The sequence below is a fragment of the Acipenser ruthenus genome, chromosome 10 (assembly GCF_902713425.1).
Source record: "Acipenser ruthenus chromosome 10, fAciRut3.2 maternal haplotype, whole genome shotgun sequence".
NCBI lineage: Eukaryota > Metazoa > Chordata > Actinopteri > Acipenseriformes > Acipenseridae > Acipenser > Acipenser ruthenus.
Window position 1 is genome coordinate 40,602,132 of NC_081198.1, and position 22,374 is coordinate 40,624,505.

At 36.1% G+C, this 22,374-nt stretch overlaps 1 protein-coding gene and 1 pseudogene across 5 annotated transcripts; one reads left to right on the forward strand and one right to left on the reverse strand.

Moving 5' to 3' along the window:
• The first annotated feature begins 633 nt into the window (after positions 1-633).
• LOC117409299 (integral membrane protein GPR155-like) lies at positions 634-16,292 on the forward strand. Of its 5 annotated transcripts, XM_059032236.1 has the most exons (17): positions 673-851; positions 1,005-1,036; positions 4,611-5,110; positions 7,113-7,512; positions 8,003-8,168; positions 8,555-8,710; positions 9,471-9,554; positions 9,746-9,866; positions 11,267-11,351; positions 11,441-11,531; positions 12,125-12,338; positions 12,827-12,934; positions 13,416-13,549; positions 13,911-14,006; positions 14,128-14,192; positions 14,711-14,848; positions 15,754-16,292. In XM_059032236.1, exons 3-17 carry the CDS (start codon positions 4,687-4,689, stop codon positions 15,974-15,976), a joined length of 2,505 nt encoding a protein of 834 aa, XP_058888219.1. In that variant the 5' UTR covers positions 673-851; positions 1,005-1,036; positions 4,611-4,686; the 3' UTR covers positions 15,977-16,292. The 5 variants fall into 5 exon arrangements, with proteins under 5 accessions (XP_058888221.1, XP_058888219.1, XP_033871022.3 ...); XM_059032238.1 differs by lacking the exon at positions 1,005-1,036 and having other exon boundaries at positions 634-851; positions 15,701-15,809; XM_034015131.3 differs by lacking the exon at positions 1,005-1,036 and having other exon boundaries at positions 676-851.
• Positions 16,293-17,720: 1,428 nt separating this feature from the next.
• Positions 17,721-22,031, reverse strand: LOC117409319 (secernin-3-like; annotated as a pseudogene).
• Positions 22,032-22,374: the final 343 nt, after the last annotated feature.

Sequence of the window (22,374 nt, forward strand, 5' to 3'; positions counted from 1 at the left end):
ATTTACCATTGGCAGAACTAGAAATAAATTACACTTATTTGCAGTAGTATGACATGGTAGGCATTTATCATTACTTTTTGTACTGGTTTAAAGTAATTGTTTACTCATCTGTAAAGTCATGTTTTGACATGATGCAAAGCCCTTAGGCTGGTTACATAAAACACTTTAAGTATTGAGTTTAAACATTACACTTAAGGATGCATTTTCCCTTAACTAGGGATTTGACTTCAATATGTTATGCTGCTTTCTGCAACACCCTTAAACTCAAGGAACACTTAGGGGTAAAACTATAGGGAAATTTAACTTGAGGTGTTTTATACAAATTTTATTTTTTGTGCACACTTCGTTTTGGATGTTGTTTAAACATATATAATTAAAACAATACGTCAAAAGCTTTTAAAACGCTTTAAATAAAACATTTCAGAGTACAAACATCCATTATAATGTCATATTTCCGACATGCGAATGGTCATCTTGTCAGGGCATGAGTGAAACGTGCCTCTGTCATACCGTGGAAAAGGTTGGGTAAGGCTGGTTGTAATCTCATGGTCATGCAGCGATTTGACAGAACAACATGCGTGCAAACCATATGAGAGCGCTCTTCTGCGAACATCAAGCTGTTCCGGTCTCAAATTCACGTCGCCCCACCTACCCTTCCTCTGATTTGGTGAATTTTCCCCTCTACATGGCGTTATCAGTGTCGCGGATTGGACGCGTAGATTGTCAGTCGCAGCTGTCGGGCTGGGCCTAGTGTAAAAACATCTTTGGTACAATTTGAAAGTTGCACAATCTGAAGAATGAATGTTGTGAGAGGAATGGGTTCAGCTGTTTAAGATGCCCAGATACAAAAGGTTTGTAAAATAAATATTGGCTTTATCTGGACAGACGACGGCTAGTTTAAAAAATGTTATATGTACTACCACCTATAGTCGGTGTGTACTGTCTTTTGCTAGTGGTGTTGTTTTTTTTTTATTATTATTTATTTATTTATTTTTTTTACTCAGTGACTACTGGTGTCATGACCGGGTACGTAGCGGTAAGCGTTTAAGTTTGCTTTTATTAGTGTCTGTAATCTGGTATAGGCGGATACTGCACATGTAGGCTACAATATGTGCTAATTGCTTTTTATCAATGTTAAATTACTGTAGTTCAACATTAATATATTACTGACGTTTATACAGTACATTTGATACTAAAATTCGCCAGGGCATTACATTAAAATTTAATGTTACTGTGTAATATGTCAGTGGTCTTGGCAGCCTTTTTATGCCCAGTTGTGGCGGCTGCTTATTTTGTGAGATGAATACCACAGGTTTATATTTGATATGTGCATTTTTAGCATATTAAGTTAGGGGTACTAGTATATTAAAGATTTTAAAATAGATTTAGAAATCGATTGTTTATAGTAATTAAAATATTGTTGAGGGCAGAGGTCATCTTTCACAAAAAAAAGTATTATTATTATTTTGCGTTGTTATCGTTATTGTTAGCCTTGTACAGAACATTGATAAAAACAATGATGTATTATAGTGAGTTTTGCAACAACAAAAATAAATGGCAGGCCTGTACATGATGAGGCAAGTCATATTATATTTCCTCATGAGACTAGGTGGCCACCACATAATTGCAGCTAACAACTTACTGTACCAAACATCTGAATCTACTAATACCTGGCATCCATATGAAGAGTAATTAAAAACCCATATCTTAACAGTGATATGATACTTAGTTTTCTCAGATAACCTTTTTTTTTTAAATAGAAAGCTTTGTGCACAGGAATTTCAACACGTTTCCAGTGTTTTACATTAACCACTGTGCATCTGCACAGATCAATGGAGACAGCTTAATAGTTAGGAAGATAATGATTTGATTAGGTTGCATTTGGACACTGTTGAAGGTATTATTATGCTGTATAAAAAGGTGAATATGCCATTGAATATATTGATGTGAAAAGTATGTTGTTTGTTAATTAAATAGTAGAACAAAATGTAAAAGTACTACACCTATATTCTGAAAATCTAATGATTGGTTGTTTAAAAGTAGGTTTGTTAATCTGGGTGCACATGTCCTTGATATTGTACTCTGAGATTAGAGCAGTCTGTTAGAACACCATACAGTATTTAAAATTGACTAGGAATGTCAGATTGAAGGAACTAGTGGCCGTCTTAGATTGCTGGCACTCCATGCATACTTTTCCTGGATCAAATGTTCTGTTCCTTATCTTCACATTGACTCATATGCAAATTTCTAACTTTTGTATAATGAATGCATTGAACCCATCAATGTGGTTAATGCTTGCTCTGTTAACAGTAGATACCAGTAGCAGAAGTACAATTACGGATTGTAAATGATCTGTTATGTACCAACCTAGCAGACTGTTGAAATATTAGCACAAATTTAAAGAAAAAGACACTAATCCTTTATTTTCTTTCTTTCTTGAACTAGTAGGCTTGAATATGTGATGTCTAACATCCCAGAGATACAAGTAGCAACAAGGGCATACTGTGGTTTACCCAGTAACTATGAGCAGAGTGTAAGGTGATTTGGAGATTATCAGTTTGCAAGGTTTTCAATTAGTTTTAAGGTACGTGGCACTTACAAGGTAGCAGGGGGCACCGATTTTGTTATGGAGTGTAGTGCCGAGGGGGGGAGAGTTTTGCCTCCCAGTGGGACATTTTTGAAAAAAGGGATTAAAATGGTGCATTCCGGTATGTTTGTGCATGGTTTAAACATATGCTAGACTAGTAGTGGTCTGCTTGTAGTGTCTAACAAAGTTCTCCATTAGTGCAATGAAGGAGTTTTAATTCAGCACTGCTCACAGCAAGTCAAGATCAACAAAAAGAAAAATTGACTTTTGAAGCATCACGGCCCCTGCAACACAAGACTGGCTGAAAATGTGTGTGAAATTGGTGACCGCACCTACAGTTGTAATATGGGAAGCAGCATGTTGCAGCTCACATGCTCGGTGTCAGTGAAGTCCTGATCTGACAGCATGTAACACAAACAGCTCTTATGATTACATGTTACCATTTACTTTTCAGTAAAAACAAGTTTAAATTGCAGTGAGTTTGTTCTGCTGTTTTTGATATTAAATACACCACAGCAAGCACATTGGCATATTTTAGATATTTTCATTAGCACAATCTGAGAGCTAAATTTAGTGAATGGCAGTTCTTTTTACTGCAGTCAAGTAAGCTGCAGTACATTTAATTCCCTAATTATTAATATATTTTTATTTTTTTATCAGCAGTACACTTCCTAAGTACTGTGTGTTCTGTTTTCACCTTTCTGTTCAGTTTGAGAAATAAACTTTGTTTTCACTGCAACAGCTGACGTTAGCTCACGTTACGTTATTTTTTTTTTCATTATGGTAACGTCTTGGTTACCATCACAACTTGCATGAAACTGGGGTTACCATATTCTGCTGGTGTTGATAAAGCACCTCTTCATTTGTATATCAACTGACAATGGCTCCGCTGATATCCCATCATGACTTTCTTCTTAAAGGCGTACACCTCTGTACATTAACCTCAAATATCTTTGACAAGCACCTCAGTCCACATTTGTATGATATCACAACAAAAGGCATATAGTTTTTTCATAATTCTTTTGGTGCATGTGTATAGCTATTATGTACTTTAAGTCGCCTTACAGTACAATAATACAACAAAAAATTTACTGAATGATAATGCCCCAAATAATCTTAATATTTAATAAAAGTAGCCGGTACAAATATAGTATTAGGCGGTGGATCACTCTGGTTGCAGGCTTAAGGGTGGTTTACACTGGGCAAACAGTATGTTTGTAGCGATCGTGTTAATTGTTTGCCCAATGTGAACCAGCCTTTATTTTGAAAACCCTGAGTTTGTATATGACAGGAGTTTATTCAGTTATATGAAGTGAAACTTGAGGTTTGGAAATAAGAGATAAAGAAATAATGATAGTAGAGCATTTTTCTTTCCTTTTAACAAACTGGAATTACAAATAAAAGATCTGTATTGGCTTTTCCAGACACAATTTGATTTTGAAATAATGTACCAGTAATGTGACAGCGCTATAATTGAAACATGCTGTTTTTAAACTCAACAAAATCATGTAATTGCCAAAACCATTTTACCTCTTACTAGTTTGAGAATAAACTAGTAATGTCATGTCTGTTCCTTTTATACTTTGAACAGATATAGATGGATGCAAGCATGGTTTCTAGAAACCCTAAGGAAACTTCCAGAACCTTTCTTTTTTTCCAAAAATGATTACTAACTAGGTTATCTTCATAGCAACTGAAAGACTACACTCTGATTTGTTTGAATGATGGTTAAAAACAATAAAGAATGAGGGCTTAACTTGGTATTTCATGTATCATAATGATTGTAACAATATATTCGCAATAAATAATAACTTTTCTCAAAGAGGATTAGTTTCATGGCTTCAGGCAGTGTTAAAATGGGATGTTCTCACAAAGCAGACAGTGAGCTTTCAAAGGCATCCTTTATAATGCCTAAAGCTTGCTTAAACTTGATAGGTCTGTACAGCAAATGTAAATCAACTGCTATACCTAGGTAATGTCCTTTTTAAATGTTGTTTTTTTAATGGTTATTATTTTGTTTTAGGACTTTAATGATCATCTTTAACTGATGCCATCAGGAGAGGAAGACTGGCACGAAGAACTCCTTGACGACCGTAACCATGCCCGATTCTTATCCTTTCAGATACGGACTGAACCTATCAAATAATGCCACAATGAACCCAAATCCATCCATGTCCATTGACAATCTCTTCCCGGCTCTCTTGGAATGCTTTGGGATTATCCTTTGTGGATACATTGCTGGGAGAGCGAATATCATAACATCCTCGCAGGCCAAAGGTCTGGGTAACTTTGTCTCAAAATTTGCACTCCCAGCTTTGCTGTTCAAGAACATGGTGCTACTTGACTTTGCCCATGTCGTCTGGTCTTTCCTTTGGAGTATTCTCATTGCCAAAGTTGCTGTGTTCATTATTGTCTGTGTTTTGACACTGTTGGTGGCAAGCCCTGAGAGCAGGTTCAGCAAAGCAGGACTCTACTCCATTTTTGCTACCCAAAGCAATGACTTTGCTTTGGGATACCCTATTGGTAAGTAAGTTCCCTTTTTGTTACATACATAAAACAATAAATGCTGTGATTACACAATTTGCCTATTTATGTCCCATCTCATATTTTGTTAATGCGTTCCAAAGTACAGACTAATAAACTGTAGTTTTTTAAGATATTTAATGTGTCTTAAACACTGATTATATTTTCAGTACAGGAGTTGGTCGGTCCGTAACAGTGGTTTAGAGCCACCATGGGATATGTGTTATAAAGGTGAGTTTGACACATAAGAACATAAGAAAGTTTACAAACGAGAGGAGGCCATTCGGCCCATCTTGCTCGTTTGGTTGTTAGTAGCTTATTGATCCCAGAATCTTATCAAGCAGCTTCTTGAAAGATCCCAGGGTGTCAGCTTCAACAACATTACTGGGGAGTTGGTTCCAGACCTTCACAATTCTCTGTGTAAAAAAAGTGTCTCCTATTTTCTGTTCTGAATGCTCCTTTATCTATTCTCCATTTGTGACCCCTGGTCCTTGTTTCTTTTTTCAGTTCGAAAAAGTCCCCTGGGTCGACATTGTCAATAACTTAGAATTTTGAATGCTTGAATCCGATCACCGCGTAGTCTTCTTTGTTCAAGACTGAATAGAGTCACTACTTTTAGCCTGTCTGCATACGACATGCCTTTTAAACCCCGGATAATTCTGGTCGCTCTTCTTTGCACTCTTTCTAGAGCAGCAATATCCTTTTTGTAACAAGGTGACCAGAACTGAACACAATATTCTAGGTGAGGTCTTACTAATGCATTGTAAAGTTTTAACAATAATTCCCTTGATTTAAATTCAACACTTTTCACAATATATCTGAGTATCTTGTTGGCTTTTTTTGTAGCTTCCCCACATTGTCTAGATGAAGACATTTCTGAGTCAACATAAACTCCTAGGTCTTTTTCATAGATTCCTTCTTTAATTTCAGTATCTCCCATATGATATTTATAATGCACATTTTTATTGCCTGCGTGCAGTACCTTACACTTTTCTCTATTAAATGTAATTTGCCATGTGTCTGCCCAGTTCTGAATACTGTCTAGATAGTTTTGAATGACCTTTGCTGCTGCAACAGTGGCAAATTTAACAAGTTTGCTTACTATACCAGAATCTAAATCATGGATAAACCACGTATCAATGTGAAAATCATGCAGTGGTAAAAATTTTAGTCTGAGATGAATCACTGGTGTCACATGGCAGTTTTACTTGGTATTTTGTATGTAGTAAATGCTGGCATTGTTTGTGTAAACACAGCTGAAAAAACATGAACTGGTATAAAATCTGTTCTGCTGCTGAAATGCATTTAACTGGTTACAACACAATTCCATAGTATTACCTTTGTTTACATTGCAGATAATGTAAAACTAAAGGGCTGACTATCAACGCATCAACCACCTATATGTTGTTATCCCAGGTTTACCCCTAAAAATAAGTGGTTTATCCATACAATATACTGTAGGTGGATTCCCGTCTATTGTAAACACTGTAACAATCCAGCTCTTGCTTATCCCAGTGGGTTATAGGTTGATCAAATATACTGCCAAGTCAAGTAAACCAACGTTTCAGCTTGTGACTTTGTCAGAGTAATACACCGTAATTGGCTAAGAAGGGCCCACGATGAAGAATAGAATGACAGCATTAAACCTTTTATTAAGGTTTAAATATGAAGCTTTACATAGTCCCGTATTGTATTGAAATACTAAAAACCTGATTTTAAGGTACCGGCCAATACAAATGGACTCTTTGGAACTCACAGCTGTATCCTACAATTCTCTGATTTAACACACAGAAGTTTGGTGGCAGTAAACGTAATGTAAGAAGGTACAGTATTCCACAGTAAACTCCTAATGCTGTAAATCACTTGTGACACAAAAAAACAAAAACAGAACGATTGTTGTTTCAAAATGTGTACACATGTAGAATACTAGTTGGTACAGTCAGTTAATGCAGTTTCTGTGTTCCTCATAAAATATCTAATTAACTTTTCATTTGTTTTTCAGTTGAAGCTCTGTATAAAAACACATATCCAGATTACCTTCAGTACATTTACCTGGTGGCTCCAGTGTCGCTCATGATCCTAAACCCAATTGGGTTTGTGTTCTGCGAGATCCAGAAGTGGAAAGTAAACAAAACCCCCCAGCATAACAAAGTGAAAATAGTTGGAGTGGTGTTACTTCAAGTTCTCAAAAACCCCATTGTTTTCATGGTCATCATTGGCATTGCCTCTCACTTCATCCTTGGCCAGAAGATCCCAGCGGTTATGGAGCAGTTCCTGGATGGTCTGGCTAACTCCTTTGGTGGATCTGCCTTGTTCTACCTTGGCCTTACAATGGTTGGACAACTCAGGAAACTCACAAAATCCACATTTGTGGCACTTATTCTCCTCATCACAGCTAAGTTGTAAGTACACTGGTTTTAAGTATTATTGTGTTAACAGTCGGCAACAGAATACTGGTCTATATGGCTGAACAGTCTAAAATAATCTATTTTGTACGGGACCATGTTTCTGTCTTCACAGAGACAATAGCCAGTTATATAAATGTTAGATATAGATTGGTTACACTTAGATTAAGTTTAATAGCAACACATTTAATTTAAAGTACCAAAACATTTTTGAACAACCTGTGAAGCTGTTGGTTAACACAGAAGGCTTTTTGTCCATTTTACTATATTTCTGGATAGCTTCTTTTTTTTTAACTACTGTATTACAGCAATCAAATTAACAAATGAAAGCTTGCTGGGAATACCAGACTTTCACTTCAGTTTTTTTAAGCTTATTTCAAGTAATCAAAACTGTTTTTCGATTAATAACTTTTATTATTGTTTTCACCTAACTGAAACCAGTGCTTGTCTTAAATGTCTTAAACTGTGTATGTGTCTTTCTTCACAGGCTGGTGATGCCACTAATCTGCAGAGAAATGGTTGAATTGCTGGACGGGAACAGCAGTTTAGTGAACCACACTAGCCTTTCTAATTATGCATTTCTCTATGGAGTCTTCCCCACTGCACCCAGTGTAGCAATATATGCAAGCCAGTACAATATGGAATTGGAAGTCGTAAGTGCTTCTTAACAGTACTAATAGTAAGATAATATGACCTTATCTAATTTATCAACTTATGCAGAAATTTCACAGCATGTTACATATATATATCTATATATATCTCTCTCTCTCTCTCTCTCTCTCTCTCTCTCTCTCTCTCTCTCTCTCTCTCTCTCTCTCTCTCTCTCTCTCTCTCTCTCTCTCTCTCTCTCTCTCTCTCTCTCTCTCTCTCTATATATATATATATATATATATATATATATATATATATATATATATATATATATAAACATTATACAGTAGAAATTATTGCAAATATTAAACCAAGACTTTACATGCATTAGAATCCAATATGAAAAGACACCATTTATTTTTGACTAATCTGCATACTTGTATTTTAGGTTACCTCAGGAATGGTAATAGGCACATTTGTTTCTGCTCCAATTATGTATGCCTCAGCTTGGTTATTGACTATTCCATGGTTGGATCCAAAGCCATTAGTATCTGCTCTCCAGAATGTCAGTTTTGACATAAGCATCATCAGTTTAGTTGCTTTGGTAAGTATTTTCAGCAGACTTGTTTTGAACTGTATTTTACTTCCGAACTGCAACTAGCTAGTGCAGTTCCCAAGGGAAAATTAACTTATCTAATTTGTAGGTGTTTTGCAATGTGACTTCTTTGCAATATGCTTCTAAACATTAGATGACATGATTGGCAGTCTCATAAGAATAGAATATTGTTGAATTCTGATACTGTTGGATTACACAAAAGATGTACATTTTGAGATTACTTTTCTTATCTCCTGTGACTTGAGCCCAAAGTGGAAATGAAATTTTCCAAAATGAACACACTCATCCTTTTCAGGGCTTCACTGTTTTGGGTTTTACTGTGTAATGTTGCTCTCCTGCAAATATATTGGTATTCTTTAGCTCTTGAGGGTGTCAGTCTAGTTTTGTATGGTCCAGGTTGGTCAGCAGTAACCCATCCTTCTTGTTGCTGCCGGATACCAATTCAAAACCTCTTGCAGGTTTAAATGTATTTCATCCTCGGTATTGAACTGTTATTGAATCGGGCACTGAACCCTGCAGATTCCGAAAACGATGATTCAGAATTGAGCTCCTAGACACCAACCACCTGATTTTACAATGCTGGAATTTGAATAATCCAGATCAATATACAAATGTAACTAATGTAGGTCACAATGACCTATTTGTTTCACAAAACTGATACCTGGTTGTCTATGGAACACTTTATCTAGAATTTAGAATTCAATTTGTAATGCCATACTTCGGTAACAAAAGACTCTTCTTCCTGCAGATTTGGTCTGTGACCGTCATGTTTCTGAGCAAGAAATTTAAGAGGCTTCCGCATTTGTTTACTATAAACCTGTTTCTAGCACAGGTCAGTATGATGTTTTTTGTGTGTGTTAAGTATCATGCCATACAGTATTTTCTTAACCCATTCTAATGTCTGACCTGGAAACTGGTAGGGACCAGGACTTGTATTACAGTGCATCTCCTGTTTCTAAATACTCTTCACAAATCCTGGGTACATAAACATAGATATCTTATTTTTTCTATTTTTTTTTCCAGTTTCTTACCTGTCTGGGAATGATTTTGTGGAACTTTATCATAAAACAAAACAACCTTATTGCTCAGGTTCTGACTTTCATTATACTCTACAGCTCACTTTATAGTACTTACTTGTGGACAGGTATGTTGCGTTCATTTTTATAAATCGTAACCAAATTTACATGTTGTTTATTTAAATGTAACAATATTTAAGCAAACACTACATCAGTCTTAGGTTAACAGGCTATATTGACGCTTGTTAAAAATGTTGTATGAATGTCTCCAGCGACCAGATAAAATACATTTTGACTCTCGGGCACAATATTCTACTCTGTTTCATATAACTGACACCTGATTGAAGGATATATCTTGGAAATTGCTTGAGTGAATTTGGTTAAAATTGCATAGACATTATGATGTATACTATTCTAAAAGCAGATTAGCATGTTTTCACAGTACTAACTTCTGATTGGGCTATCAAAGGCAGTTTTATATTGGTCTGTTAAGGCACTTTTATGGGCCTGTAAGCACGCTCTAGATCAGGGGTTCTCAACCTTTTTTTATTTAGTCATGCCCCACCTTAATTACTATAATTTGTGGTATTGCAACAAATACTGTATTATTAGAAAGTTTGACATAACCCACTCCCCTGGTTAAGAATCGTTGCACTAGCGGCTGTGTGGTCCAGTGGTTAAAGAAACAGGCTTGTAACCAGGAGGTCCCTGGTTCAAATCCCACCTCAGCCACTGACTCATTATGTGACTCTGAGTAAGTTACTTAACCTCCTTGTGCTCCGTCTTTCGGGTGAGACGTAGTTGTAAGTGACTCTGCATAGTTCACACACCCTAGTCTCTGTAAGTCGCCTTGGATAAAGGTGTCTGCTAAATAAACAAATAATAATAATAATAATAACTAGCAGTGGTTTTCAACCTGTGTCCTGAGCTCTCAGTTACTTAACTAGACCCTTAATTGAACTGGTAGTTTGCTTAATTAGATCTTTTTACTTGTTTTTAACTCTTAAAAAGTTGCAGGTTTTAAGTTGGCTGTAGCATTTTATAAGTAACTTGAACTTTGCAACTTTTTAGGAGCTGAGAACAATTATAAAAGGTCTAATTAAGCAAATTATTAGTTCAGTTAAGGATCTAGTTAAGTAACTGAGAGCTCAGTTGGAATGAAAACCAGCAGACACAGAGGGTCCCCAGGACAGGTGTTGAAAACTGCTGCTCTAGATGATATTGTGAGAATGCCCACAGTCCTTCACAAAAGCATGCTTTCATGTATGATTTCTTTTCCAATTTCACATTGGACTTTGAATTGTATTTGTCTAGCTTCCAGTAAGCGTTCAGTTCTTGCATCACAATTTTTTACTATTTCTTCACTCACGGACATGTGGCATGTTATTTTTGTTAAGTCGTCAGTAAATGTTACCTTTGGGACTGATTGTCCATTTACAATAAGAAACAGTGTTTGCTTTTAAAATGCCTTTAGAAAATATTTAAGATAAGAATTTCAATATTACATGGAATTATTCCTCTTTTATAGGCCTTATAGCACTTTGTTTACTGCTGTTGAAAAAGGATGATGAACCAAAGCTTCGAGCTGACATTTTCATAATTGCAGGATGGGGGTAAGTGAAGTATACTTGACCCCACTGATTATTTTTAAGACACAACTTGAACTGTTATATTCATTTGCTTGGCCTCTTCATGTAAACAGAATTCCAGTATTTGTTGTGGGAATCCTTTTGATGGCTGGACAGAAGATGGTTGACCCCATTGATTCAGCTTTCTTTTATGGAAAAGATCAGGTAAGAGACTCAAAGCAGTGTTCATGTGATTTTTAAAGGTCTTGTTTACTAAGTTGTAAAAATTCTGTCAGCTTAACAATGTCTGCTGTTGAGTGTTCTCTTAATCAATCCCAACAGTATAAGTGTTAATCTTTTATATAAATACTTTTCACAGTAGTAGCAGTAAAATATTGCAGAAGGGGCGCACTAAGGACATTTATTATTTATTTTGCAACATAGATGCTGCCAGTATGTACGTTTACCTAATCTGCGACTACATTATGCTTTCCCTACAGTTGATTGGCAACTAAAAGGATTTAAAGAAAAATGTTTGTGGTTGATCACACTTTTATTTTCAACGTCATGCTTTTTACTATATTGTACTGTATATATTTCAGAGGTCCAGTTTAAGCCGGCTATAACAATTTAAGCTTAGACTGTTGACCTATTTAGACTATGAAATTATCTCAACCAAAGTCCTAATGTAAATCAAAAATTTAAAATGTGATTACTGTGTGTGAAAAACTGTATGTTCCTGTCATTTAAAAGAAATCTCTGTATGACACATTATATCTGAAGTACACAGTCTTGACTTTTTTGAGTTTTTATAATAGATTATCAGCACTTCAGTGGTCCTTTCATGCAGTATATTGGTGGCTGGTGTATCACTCATGGGTCTCGGTCGCAGTAGGCGAGATGCAAACTACCAGCTATTGGATCCGACATCGTTCTCGGGCACGTCCGAGGACCTGAGGCCTCAGAACAACCAGGAAACCCAGACCCTGTCCGATCTGCTGTCACCAGATGCAGAAGTGATTAGTAACAGAGGTACATTCTTAATTCTGCTTTTGCATATAGGCTCAATAAACCTTGGCTGGACATTAGAGGAACAGCAATGAATTGATAACTGGCATCGTAGTGATCTTTAACCCTTCGTCAGCGACAAAGGGTGCAAATGCACCCCAGAGGGTTTAAAATTAACATATCTCTTTTTGAAGGTCTTGACGTATCCTTACATGTGATTTTAAACGTTAATCGATTACCTTTATTCTGATAACAACCACATGAAACGGGAGTAATCCTTCAAGTACATTTTTGGGATACATTTGCACCCCTTTCTACCTTCTGTGTGAGCCCTATTATTGCTGCTGACTAAGGTTTGCTAAACATTGATCTGTATACTACCTGGAGACTAGGTTTGAAATGTAAGTTTTGCTGAGATTATAAATGTCTTGTTTAAAGAATCCCTCGTATTTTAACAGAATTCTGTGAAGTGAAAAGAAGATGTAAACTAATCCCAGTGTTTTCTGTGCCAGATTGCTGTGCCTGTGAGAGTGTAAACAGAGAGGTGAGCTGCTCTGCACAGCCCATGCCCCACATGATTGTTGATGCCCATACAAATGAGACTCCAGCTGTACAAACAGGTAACACAGACGTGAATATAATAATCTCAGACCACTCTACTGTTTGGATAGGGGATAGGCAAGCAGCAGACCGGAATAGCTGAACTCTGGACTCAATTATGGTTTAGCGCTGGGTGGCACACTTTTATTTTACAAATAATAAACAAACAAGCATTCTGGACTTTTAAAGATGGGTCAAGAGTAGCAACAAAACAGCCACATTAAAGATGTCTTGATGAGACAGAGAGCACAGACAACTACTCTCTTTGAGTACCAGTATGAAGCTGTCTCCCAGCTCCTCCTTTATACATGTGTCCTGGCTCAAATGACAATCCAATTTAGCCTTCCTGAGGGGAACTAGACAAAATGCAGGGATTTAGCCTAAAATCCTGGCCTATACACGGTATACATAAAAATAACATTTCACTCAGTCACACAGAACAGGGCAATAAAATGTAAACGTAACTTGTGAATAACCTGTGTTTTCTCTACTTGGTTTAAGCAGCTGAGTGTGTCAGTCACTGTGAGTCTCAGATCTGCATGCTGTCACAGGAAGAGCAGCTGCTGCACACCACCGACAGACAGCTGGCCAGGCACGTGCTGCTCTGCCTCCTTCTAATTGTGGGCCTGTTCGCTGTGAGTTGGTGCTGTTTAAAGATAGTTGTTACTGCAGTTTTAACATGCACCCTGTGATTTAACTTTGCACAGTGTGCAGAGTGTGCACCTCATGTAGAACACATATCTTGGGTTACACCCTTGTAGATCGTGCACCCCTTGTATACCTTGTATTTAACACCACTGAGCAATAACGGAACGACTGACCTCCATAGAAAACAGTGTACGGTTATTGTATAATATTGTAATATTGTTCTGTATTATATTGCCAGCAAGTTTGCATTTATGTATTTGGTGATGGAATATTTTTTCTTAAACTTGATCACTGTAGTTGTGCTTTGCCTTATACAGGCCATTTTGCTGAATGATCTTTGTGTTTCAGAACCTATCTAGCTGCCTGTGGTGGCTCTTTAATCAAGAACCAGGACTACTTTATGTGGAGCTTCAGTTCTTCTGTGTCATATTTAATTATGCTCAGGTAGTAAGCATATCATTATCTTTTATCATTATCTAGCTCTGCACTGCTTAACCATTGCCTCTGTGTTTTACATTTGTATCAAACTCCTTCAAAAATATGCATCTGTATTCTCTTTATCCAGGGCTTTATTTCCTTTGGTATTTTTGGGCTGGATAAACATTTGATCATCGTGCCATTCAAAAAGAGGTAAGAAATGACTGCAATGCAATTATTATTATTATTATAATTATTAATGTATTTCCTTCATCATGACATACCAGTGTGAGTTCCCTACTTAACTGCAAAAGAATCCGATTCGTTTGAACAAGTAGTTCCAGTTCCTTATTACCTACCACATCTTATCAGCAGGCGTCAGCCATTTCTGTAACAATGCATCACCAGATGCAGCAGATATATAGGCAGATAGACATTATGATGCATCACTCGCCACACTTATCTAGTCCTTATTGGAACCATTTACCGAAAGAAACAAAGTCAAGTAGACAAACATTTTGGCTTTTTTGAGCATTTTGAAGTTACGGTTAAAAATTTTACCATGACAGGCAGGAAGACCAACGATATGTTTAAAATGTCATTTATGTAACAGTAAAATGTATTTTAAAAATACCTAGAACAATTTTTACAAAATTCACAAAATGGTAAATGTGTACATTATTAATTAAGTTTGTGTGCATTTTTATTTTAATTATTTTTTTGGTTGCAAGACTTGCACACCTGTGGAGAGGCAAAGACAAAGTAGAAGAGCCTGAGTCTGCAGTGCCTGAGGAGATTATAATGACCTGCAGACAGTTTGTCAGCTACCACAAAGATCAGTGTGTCAAGGATATTGTGCAGGAGAGAAGGTACATCACTAATCCTCTGTAATCAGTCATCAGACTTTAGTGGAATGAAAAAAAAAAATTCTTATTCTTTACTTTCACTTAAGACTGTAAAAACTAATGATAAACGGGTACTAGTTTGTAATTATGCATTCCATTTTAAACCAAAAATATGTTATCTGTTTTTACTGCATGGTTATGTTTTCTCCACAAAAGGATAACAATTCAAAGTAATTCATTGGTACAGTAAGCTCTACAAATGCAGAATCCTGCTCAGACATTAACATGCAAAGTGCTGCTTGTTGTTGTATTGATGTTTTGTTTTGTCTTGTGTTGTTTTGCTTTGTGTTCTGTATGTGCAAAGCTGGACAAACCCTCTAATTGTCTTTCCACTTCAGAGAATGTTTCTGCCACTGTTACAGGGTAATCTGTATTCCTTACTTCTTTAGAGTTTACATATTTAGAGTTTAATTAATCTTTATTTTTAAAATGTAGCTTTTTAAAATTAAGTATTTTAACAAATGATCTTAAGTACTAGGGTTATTTCTTGAGATAGATATAATATTTCTGGAATATATATTCCACTTCCATGTAAATTTACTTGCAGAGTGTTGAGCTTTGTATGCCTATTACATTTCAAAGAGGAAACTTAAGTTTTGGAACTCCTTTCCTTTTTGAATTCCATCGCATTGTGTGATGACCTGTTACTAAATACAACTGTAAGGTGAAACATTCTGAATCCATGAAGTGAAAGAAAATTACTGTTTTTGAAGCCTGCTTAATCTTATGCTTCACTCAGCAACTCTTCTTGCTTTTTTGACTGTCCTCCCTACCTCTTTATTCTTCCTGGCTCTCTCTCTCTCTCCTGCCTAACAGTGCTCGTGACAGTTTAACAGGTCAAGTGGGTGAATCATTCCTTTGATACACAGGTGTGGCATAAAGACTGCTGCTGGCATATTCTGTGGCTGTGATCTGGTGGACTGGCTGATCCGTGTGGGTCTGGCGCATGATCGTGGAGAGGCTGTGGAGTATGGGGAGAAGCTGTTGCTAGGCGGTGTTCTGCAGCACCTTACTGGAGAATATGAATTTCGTGATGAGAGCTTGTACTATCGCTTCATAAAGCAGGAGTCGAGTGTGATCGCAGTACTGTAGCACTGTGAGAGCACGGGGTCTCTGCTCAAAACAATCATTGCATTTTTTCTTTTAGAAAGAGACCCATATTTGGATCAGCATAGAGACTAACCTCCGTTATGTTGCCTAACTTCTGTTAATCCATCTTTCTGAAGCAAAATATCAGAGCCAAGATAAATAAAAACGCAGTCCATAGGCTTAACTTTTTGTTAATGAACTAGTTGTAAACCATGCAGAACCACTGAACTTGAGAATTGGGTTTACTTTTTAAACTAAATGGGTTACATTACTACAGGGCAGCGTTCATATAAAGAGGCACTGTACAATAGTATAGCAATGCCAAAAGTCATCATTTTTCATAATTTGAAAGAAAAAAGTTTTCTTTTGAAAAGAAAAAAAACACTTGCATATTCTGTTACATTATTCCCAGTATGGTTGAATTTGCCAGCTTAAACTAATACTTCCCATGTGAATTCACAAAGAACACAAATTAATTCTTAATAACTAAAAATAACTGTGGTATGTGCACTTTTCACATTGTTTGGCCATTAATTTGGTTTTAAGAGACATTTTGTCCATGCTGTAGGCCATTTGGTGAATATCTGCTGTTACTGGACCTACAGTAAGATAATAAAATTTACTGTAGAACAGTACCTGCATCTATAGGGATCTTCATCTGAATGTTTCAAATATTAAGTATTTATAGATTTTAATTATAACTCATTTGCAGATGTTGCCAATATGTTAAATAGTTGTACACTTTTGTCAGGTTGCATGATGTGATGCAACTATTAATATACCACATTGAACTGATTAGGAATCACTTGCTGAAGCATGTGCTACATTTAGATGTTTAGTGCTTGTGCAGTGTCTTAATAAGACATCGGTGTCTTTACCAGAATAGAGGGAATGTGAACAAACTTTACATAGTCATACTCATGCAAGATTTACGCTGAATTCCAAGCTTGTCCTCTATGGGTCTTTAACAGTTCAGTTTTAAATAATACTTGTGGACATTGTCACACTTTACAGAGAGCCATATTTGCTACTGCATGCTATTTATTGACAATGGTTCTGCCTTGAAGATAAGCTACAAAAATAGCCCCCTGCAGTCAGAATTTGCATTTGTGGCAACAGGCATATTAAGAATTGGATGTCACAAAACACGCTGTTGTGCCCCTAAACTTTGGAACATCATTCCTAAAGAGATCAGGGATTCTGCCACTCTTAATGCTATTAAATATAGCTTAAAGCTACTTTTTATAGAAAAGTGTTTTTATGACTTTATTTTCTGTTTTGTTTGTTTGTAAAGCGCTTTGAGATGTTTTAAAGGCACTATATAAAATAAAGATTATTATTATTATTATTATTATTATTATTATTATTATTATTTATTATTATAAATGAGCAGTTATAGTGTTGAAATCTTCTGTATTAGCTGGTAGGCAGTAGGGCTGAAAACATTTTAAACAAACCATAAATGTGTACTTTTATGTTTGTATAATTCAGTAAAGGGATAATATTTTAATATTTAAAAATTATTTAAAAAAAACCAAAAAACCAATGCATCTCTTGCACACATGCAGATGAACTGCTGTTTTTAAAAATAAATAAATAAATAGAAGAGTAAGAGACAAAACTTGTGAGATCATACTGGCAGCAAGTCACTTCGATGTATGACCTGCTTCCAGATTAATAAGTATCTCTTTAGTTAAAAGGTGAAATCTGTATACTTTTCACAAACTGAGTGATTGACAGAACCACATTATGCTGTTGTATTTTTATTATTTTTCCAATATTCAAATAACACCTATGTCAAAAATATCAGAATGTTTGTTTAATTGTGCTTATAAGTAACCATCTGGTATCTGCTAAAATCCAGATACCTGTACCCTGCATGTTGTTTCAATTCTTAATTATTTTATTTAAAAAATAAAAAAGGGTTCTGCAGTGAATTCTTCTATTGTTATTCATATGCATTTTTAAAGAAAAAAATGAATACTACTAATTTATTTTGAAATGAATAAGTGCAAAATGTACCGTCAGAAAAATAACTGTAAAACTTAATATTGAAATAAAGAATCTTAGAAGAACGAGGTTGCACAAAATCACTGAATATTTTTAAATGTAGAATTCCAGCATTAACCTTAGACAACACAGAGTGAATATTCAAAGCTTGTAAGTTTGGTGGAATTATTAACTAGAAATAAGCTTTCATATATAAACCCATTTGACACTTGGTGACAAAATGCCATTTTGAATTTGTGGCTAAAACATTTATTTAGTCCACCCATTATTTTATAGTGCAAATACCTGTACTGTCAACCAAAGGCAATCATAAAACAAAATAAACCACCTCTAATGGTAGCAAAAAATAACTTAGCTGAGTAGTTTCTTTGAAATGACTACTGTATATCAGTATTTTTTTTAAACTGTTCTATTAAAAGTGCTTCATCAATTTAACTATAAGCTTTCAATTCTTCCTCTATGGCTTCAACAAAAAGATTGACTGCTAATGTAGAATCTCTCAAACTGCTATGTGCAATCTCCTCCATTTCTGAAATTTTCTCTTTCTCCAATGTTGTGATCTTCTTCAGCATATTCTCACCTCTTTCCTAGAGAAACAGATTACAGGAGGTAGGTTTTACCATTGTTCTAACTTTTAAATCAGTAGCATCTGTTCAAAACCAATATAACATTTTTATAATACTGGTACACTGATTCTTTTCACAGAAATATGGGAATCAATAACATTAATTGGGTCTTCATATAACAATACACTGTTTTTTTTTTTCTTCCTATTAACTGTTTCAACCAAACCCCATGCTTTCTATTACTGCACACCCCAAGCCAGCACATGCTATGTAGTTACTTTAGTTGACTCTATAATTGCAGCTGCCACTTCATGTTTCTTGTACAATTCATGCTTGCGATCTGGCTTTGACTGAAAGCGTGGTATTTTCTTGACTGGATCTTCTGGTCCATAGGCAGGGGAGCATGTTTTCTTCAGCTGCTGAATGTTTGGCACAAAGATGAATGGTTTGAAAACAGACCTATAATATCAAATGTACGATGTTAGCAAATGTTAAGCTCAATTTGACATGTTCATTTTGACATTTATCTATTATTAATATGAAGTCATTTAATAGATGTTTTTAACCAAAGACAACTTTACATCACAACTGCTACTGCAGAGTCACTTAGAATATGACCTCAGCTTTACGTCTCAACCAAAGGACAGCGTACAAGGAGGTTAAGCGAGTTGCTCAGGGTCACACACAGCGAGTCAGCTGAGCTGGGATTGAACCCCTTTCTTTAACCACTGGACCACCAAGCCTTATTCTATGCTAAATGAAAATATGAATTGCTGTGCATTAAACAGACATAGTTGTGATGTTTAGTGCATGTTGTAGGAATATATTATTTAAGAATGTAATAACAATGACATAATTGAATGCAATATTAACATATTCATGTATCACACACAGATGGTTTTAGAGGCTGAAGGAAAAGTCAAATGAATTGTCAGCAAGCCTCTAATTAAAGATCAGATTTAAGACAACATTTAACGTCACCTTGCAGGATCAGGTGTTCCTGTGAAGTAATGAACACACGGCAGCTGGGGATCCTTGGGCAGAACAGAGGCCAAGCTTCCAGTTGTCAGAAATCCACCTTCCATATTTATGCCGCTTTCTTTGTCTCTGAGAATGTCCATCATAGTTTCAACGGTTATATTTCCTGTTAAAACAAACAATGCACACATCTCAAAGAGCCTGGTTGATATTCATAATTTCTCCATAAAACTAAATAATATTCAACCCAACAAATGTGTCACGCAGGTCAAAAGTAAAAAAAAAAAGCAAAAAGCAGAAGACAACAGCAGCATGTTGACTCCCACTCAACTAAGCTATTGCAACTTTAAAAAAAAAGCATGTTTCATCTAAGTATTTTTATTACTGTTATTTGTCTTTAAAAGTTTGCGACCTCTACAGTATCTGCTGCCAGATGCATCGATTCTTGCTGTATTCAAGTATGAACAGATAACAGCAAAGTTGAACTCTCTCTTACAATCTCACCAGCCTTTGCTCTTAGCATAGTCCCTCGTAGCTGGGTGTTCTCGGTCGATTTTAGTTGTTATGGAGTACTGGTGTGAAATGTGAAACCCATCTAAAAAAAACAAAATAAAAGTAAAATGCATTACAGAAATGTGTTTTAAAACTAGGTGTCATGAGATGTGATGCAAGGGCTGACTCAAACAGAAGAACTGGTAGTTGTTTTTTATACATTGAAATGAAAAAGTGGATTTAAGTTATTTTTTTGCCTTGTTCTCATGCATGCTCAATAAAAGAGTTCCTTTTTGAATTTTAACACTTAATTTTACAATTTTTAAGCTTGACAAAATTAATTCAGGACTGAAAGGGTTAAAAATTCACTAAGCACATTGACAGTGTGGTAAGACAGCCTAATTCTCTTGACTAGCCTTTTCGTGATCTTGTTACCTGCCTTTTTTCTGCTGCCCAGTATTTCCCAGATGTCTCCAGAATCCAGGCCTCTTTCTGATCAATTAAAAAGCTGTTGTGGTAAATATGGCTTCGTCTTCCATGCAGTTTCCTCCTTGTCCATGTCTTTCAAGAAGCTCTGCGATGACTTCTAGTGCCTTCTCAGCACTGTCAGCTCTTTCAAGACCAAGTCTACAAATTGAGAAAGGATTTAAATAAAAAACACTTCACATTTAACATGAGATTGAGATGCCAAGTGCTTTTGACATCTCATAGTTAAGCACCTGATTAACATATCCACTGTTTCATACTTTTACCCAGGGATGAAATTCTGCCGGTACTCACAGGTACTCCATATTGGGTCTTATTTTAATGCCGGTACTCAGTACCGGGACTTATATCATCTGCTTTTCATCCAACACGCTTGCATTCCGTTCATTCAAACTAGTGCAACGTTTCTCAAATGTGCTTTCATTCAGCACAGTTAATGCTGTTGCATTCTGTTTCCTAATACTGCTTCTCTGTCTCTTAGCTACTACTGGCCACCATTAAACTCAGCATAATCACTACATGCAGAAGGGTACAAAGCTTTCAGTATTTTCAGCTTATTTGTTTATGATGAATTGGTTATATTTTATCAGTTATTTGTTAAGGCTTATTTTGTATTCATAAATGTATTGTGTACCGGCTACGCATACGAGTACCTGCACTATTTTGTTGAGAATTTCACCCCTGCTTTTACCAACCTGACAAGATCCATGCCAAGTTGTGCCTCAGAGTCACTTGCCTCTTCCCTTCCCCACACAGCCTATGCAGAATCCGTGCTCGATGGCCCCCATTTCTGCACTCCAGAGCCAGGCAGGTCGACTCAGTACAACAGCATGAGTGCGTGACACCTGCTCAATCTTTATATAGGTGCACTAAAATGATGCACATAGAACAATGAAAAAAAAAAATATTGGACTATATACTAGAGGAATTCAAAAATCATCAGATCTCAAGCGTTTACTTGGAAGATGACAAATATCTCTATACCTATATCTATATTTCATCTTCCAAGTCATTAATTGGTTATGTACCTGGTTGCTCAGCTCATCAAATATAGAGTAGCATGTCTTTATATAATGAAAAGTTTATCTAAAACAAAAGGTTCACCAAAAGGTACCTCAAACTTGGCTCCTGGTTCATGGCTTGCTGATGGAAAGTAAACCACCTATTGAACTTCATCACATGGCCTGTCTGAATTCTTTCCAAAAATAATCTGTTCTACTGTTACTGTTACTGTTGAGAGAGCCACAAAGGTCTCACAAGAGCAAGGTGGGAGGTGTGCAGCTGCCATTCTTAATTTAAATAGAGGAGAAAGAGCTTTAGGATATGCTCATTTAGGTCATTTTTAGAGGAGTTGCGTGATTTTCAGGAATACAGGAATAATTGTGTTTTTATATATATAATACACTGCTCCACAATTAATATAACAAAGTAATAAGAGATGGGACACGGACTAGTTGATTAAGCTTTGCAATGCTAATCGCAAATTCTGCATATGTAAATAAGAACTGATACCAATACAAAAGCAAGCCCACCGCTCACAGTTCCGTCTCACCAAAGCGCATCCACCTTTATTCGTGTTCCAACGTGTGAATACCAACATTTGCTTTATGTTACCTGTACAGATATCTACTTCGTTAAAAACTGTTTCTAGTAGTTTTGGACCCGTCCACACTGCGTTACAAAAAAACTGGGAGGCGGAGGCACTCCGGGCCAACTCTGAGGGGTTAAAGTTCGAACACAGAAATACAAAAGATTTTATATATATAACGAACATTTGTGTCTATTAATGATATTTGTCTAGTAATGGCTAGACGACGTGTATATATTATAAAACTGTTTAATGTGTTTCAAAAACAACGTTTTGTTTTG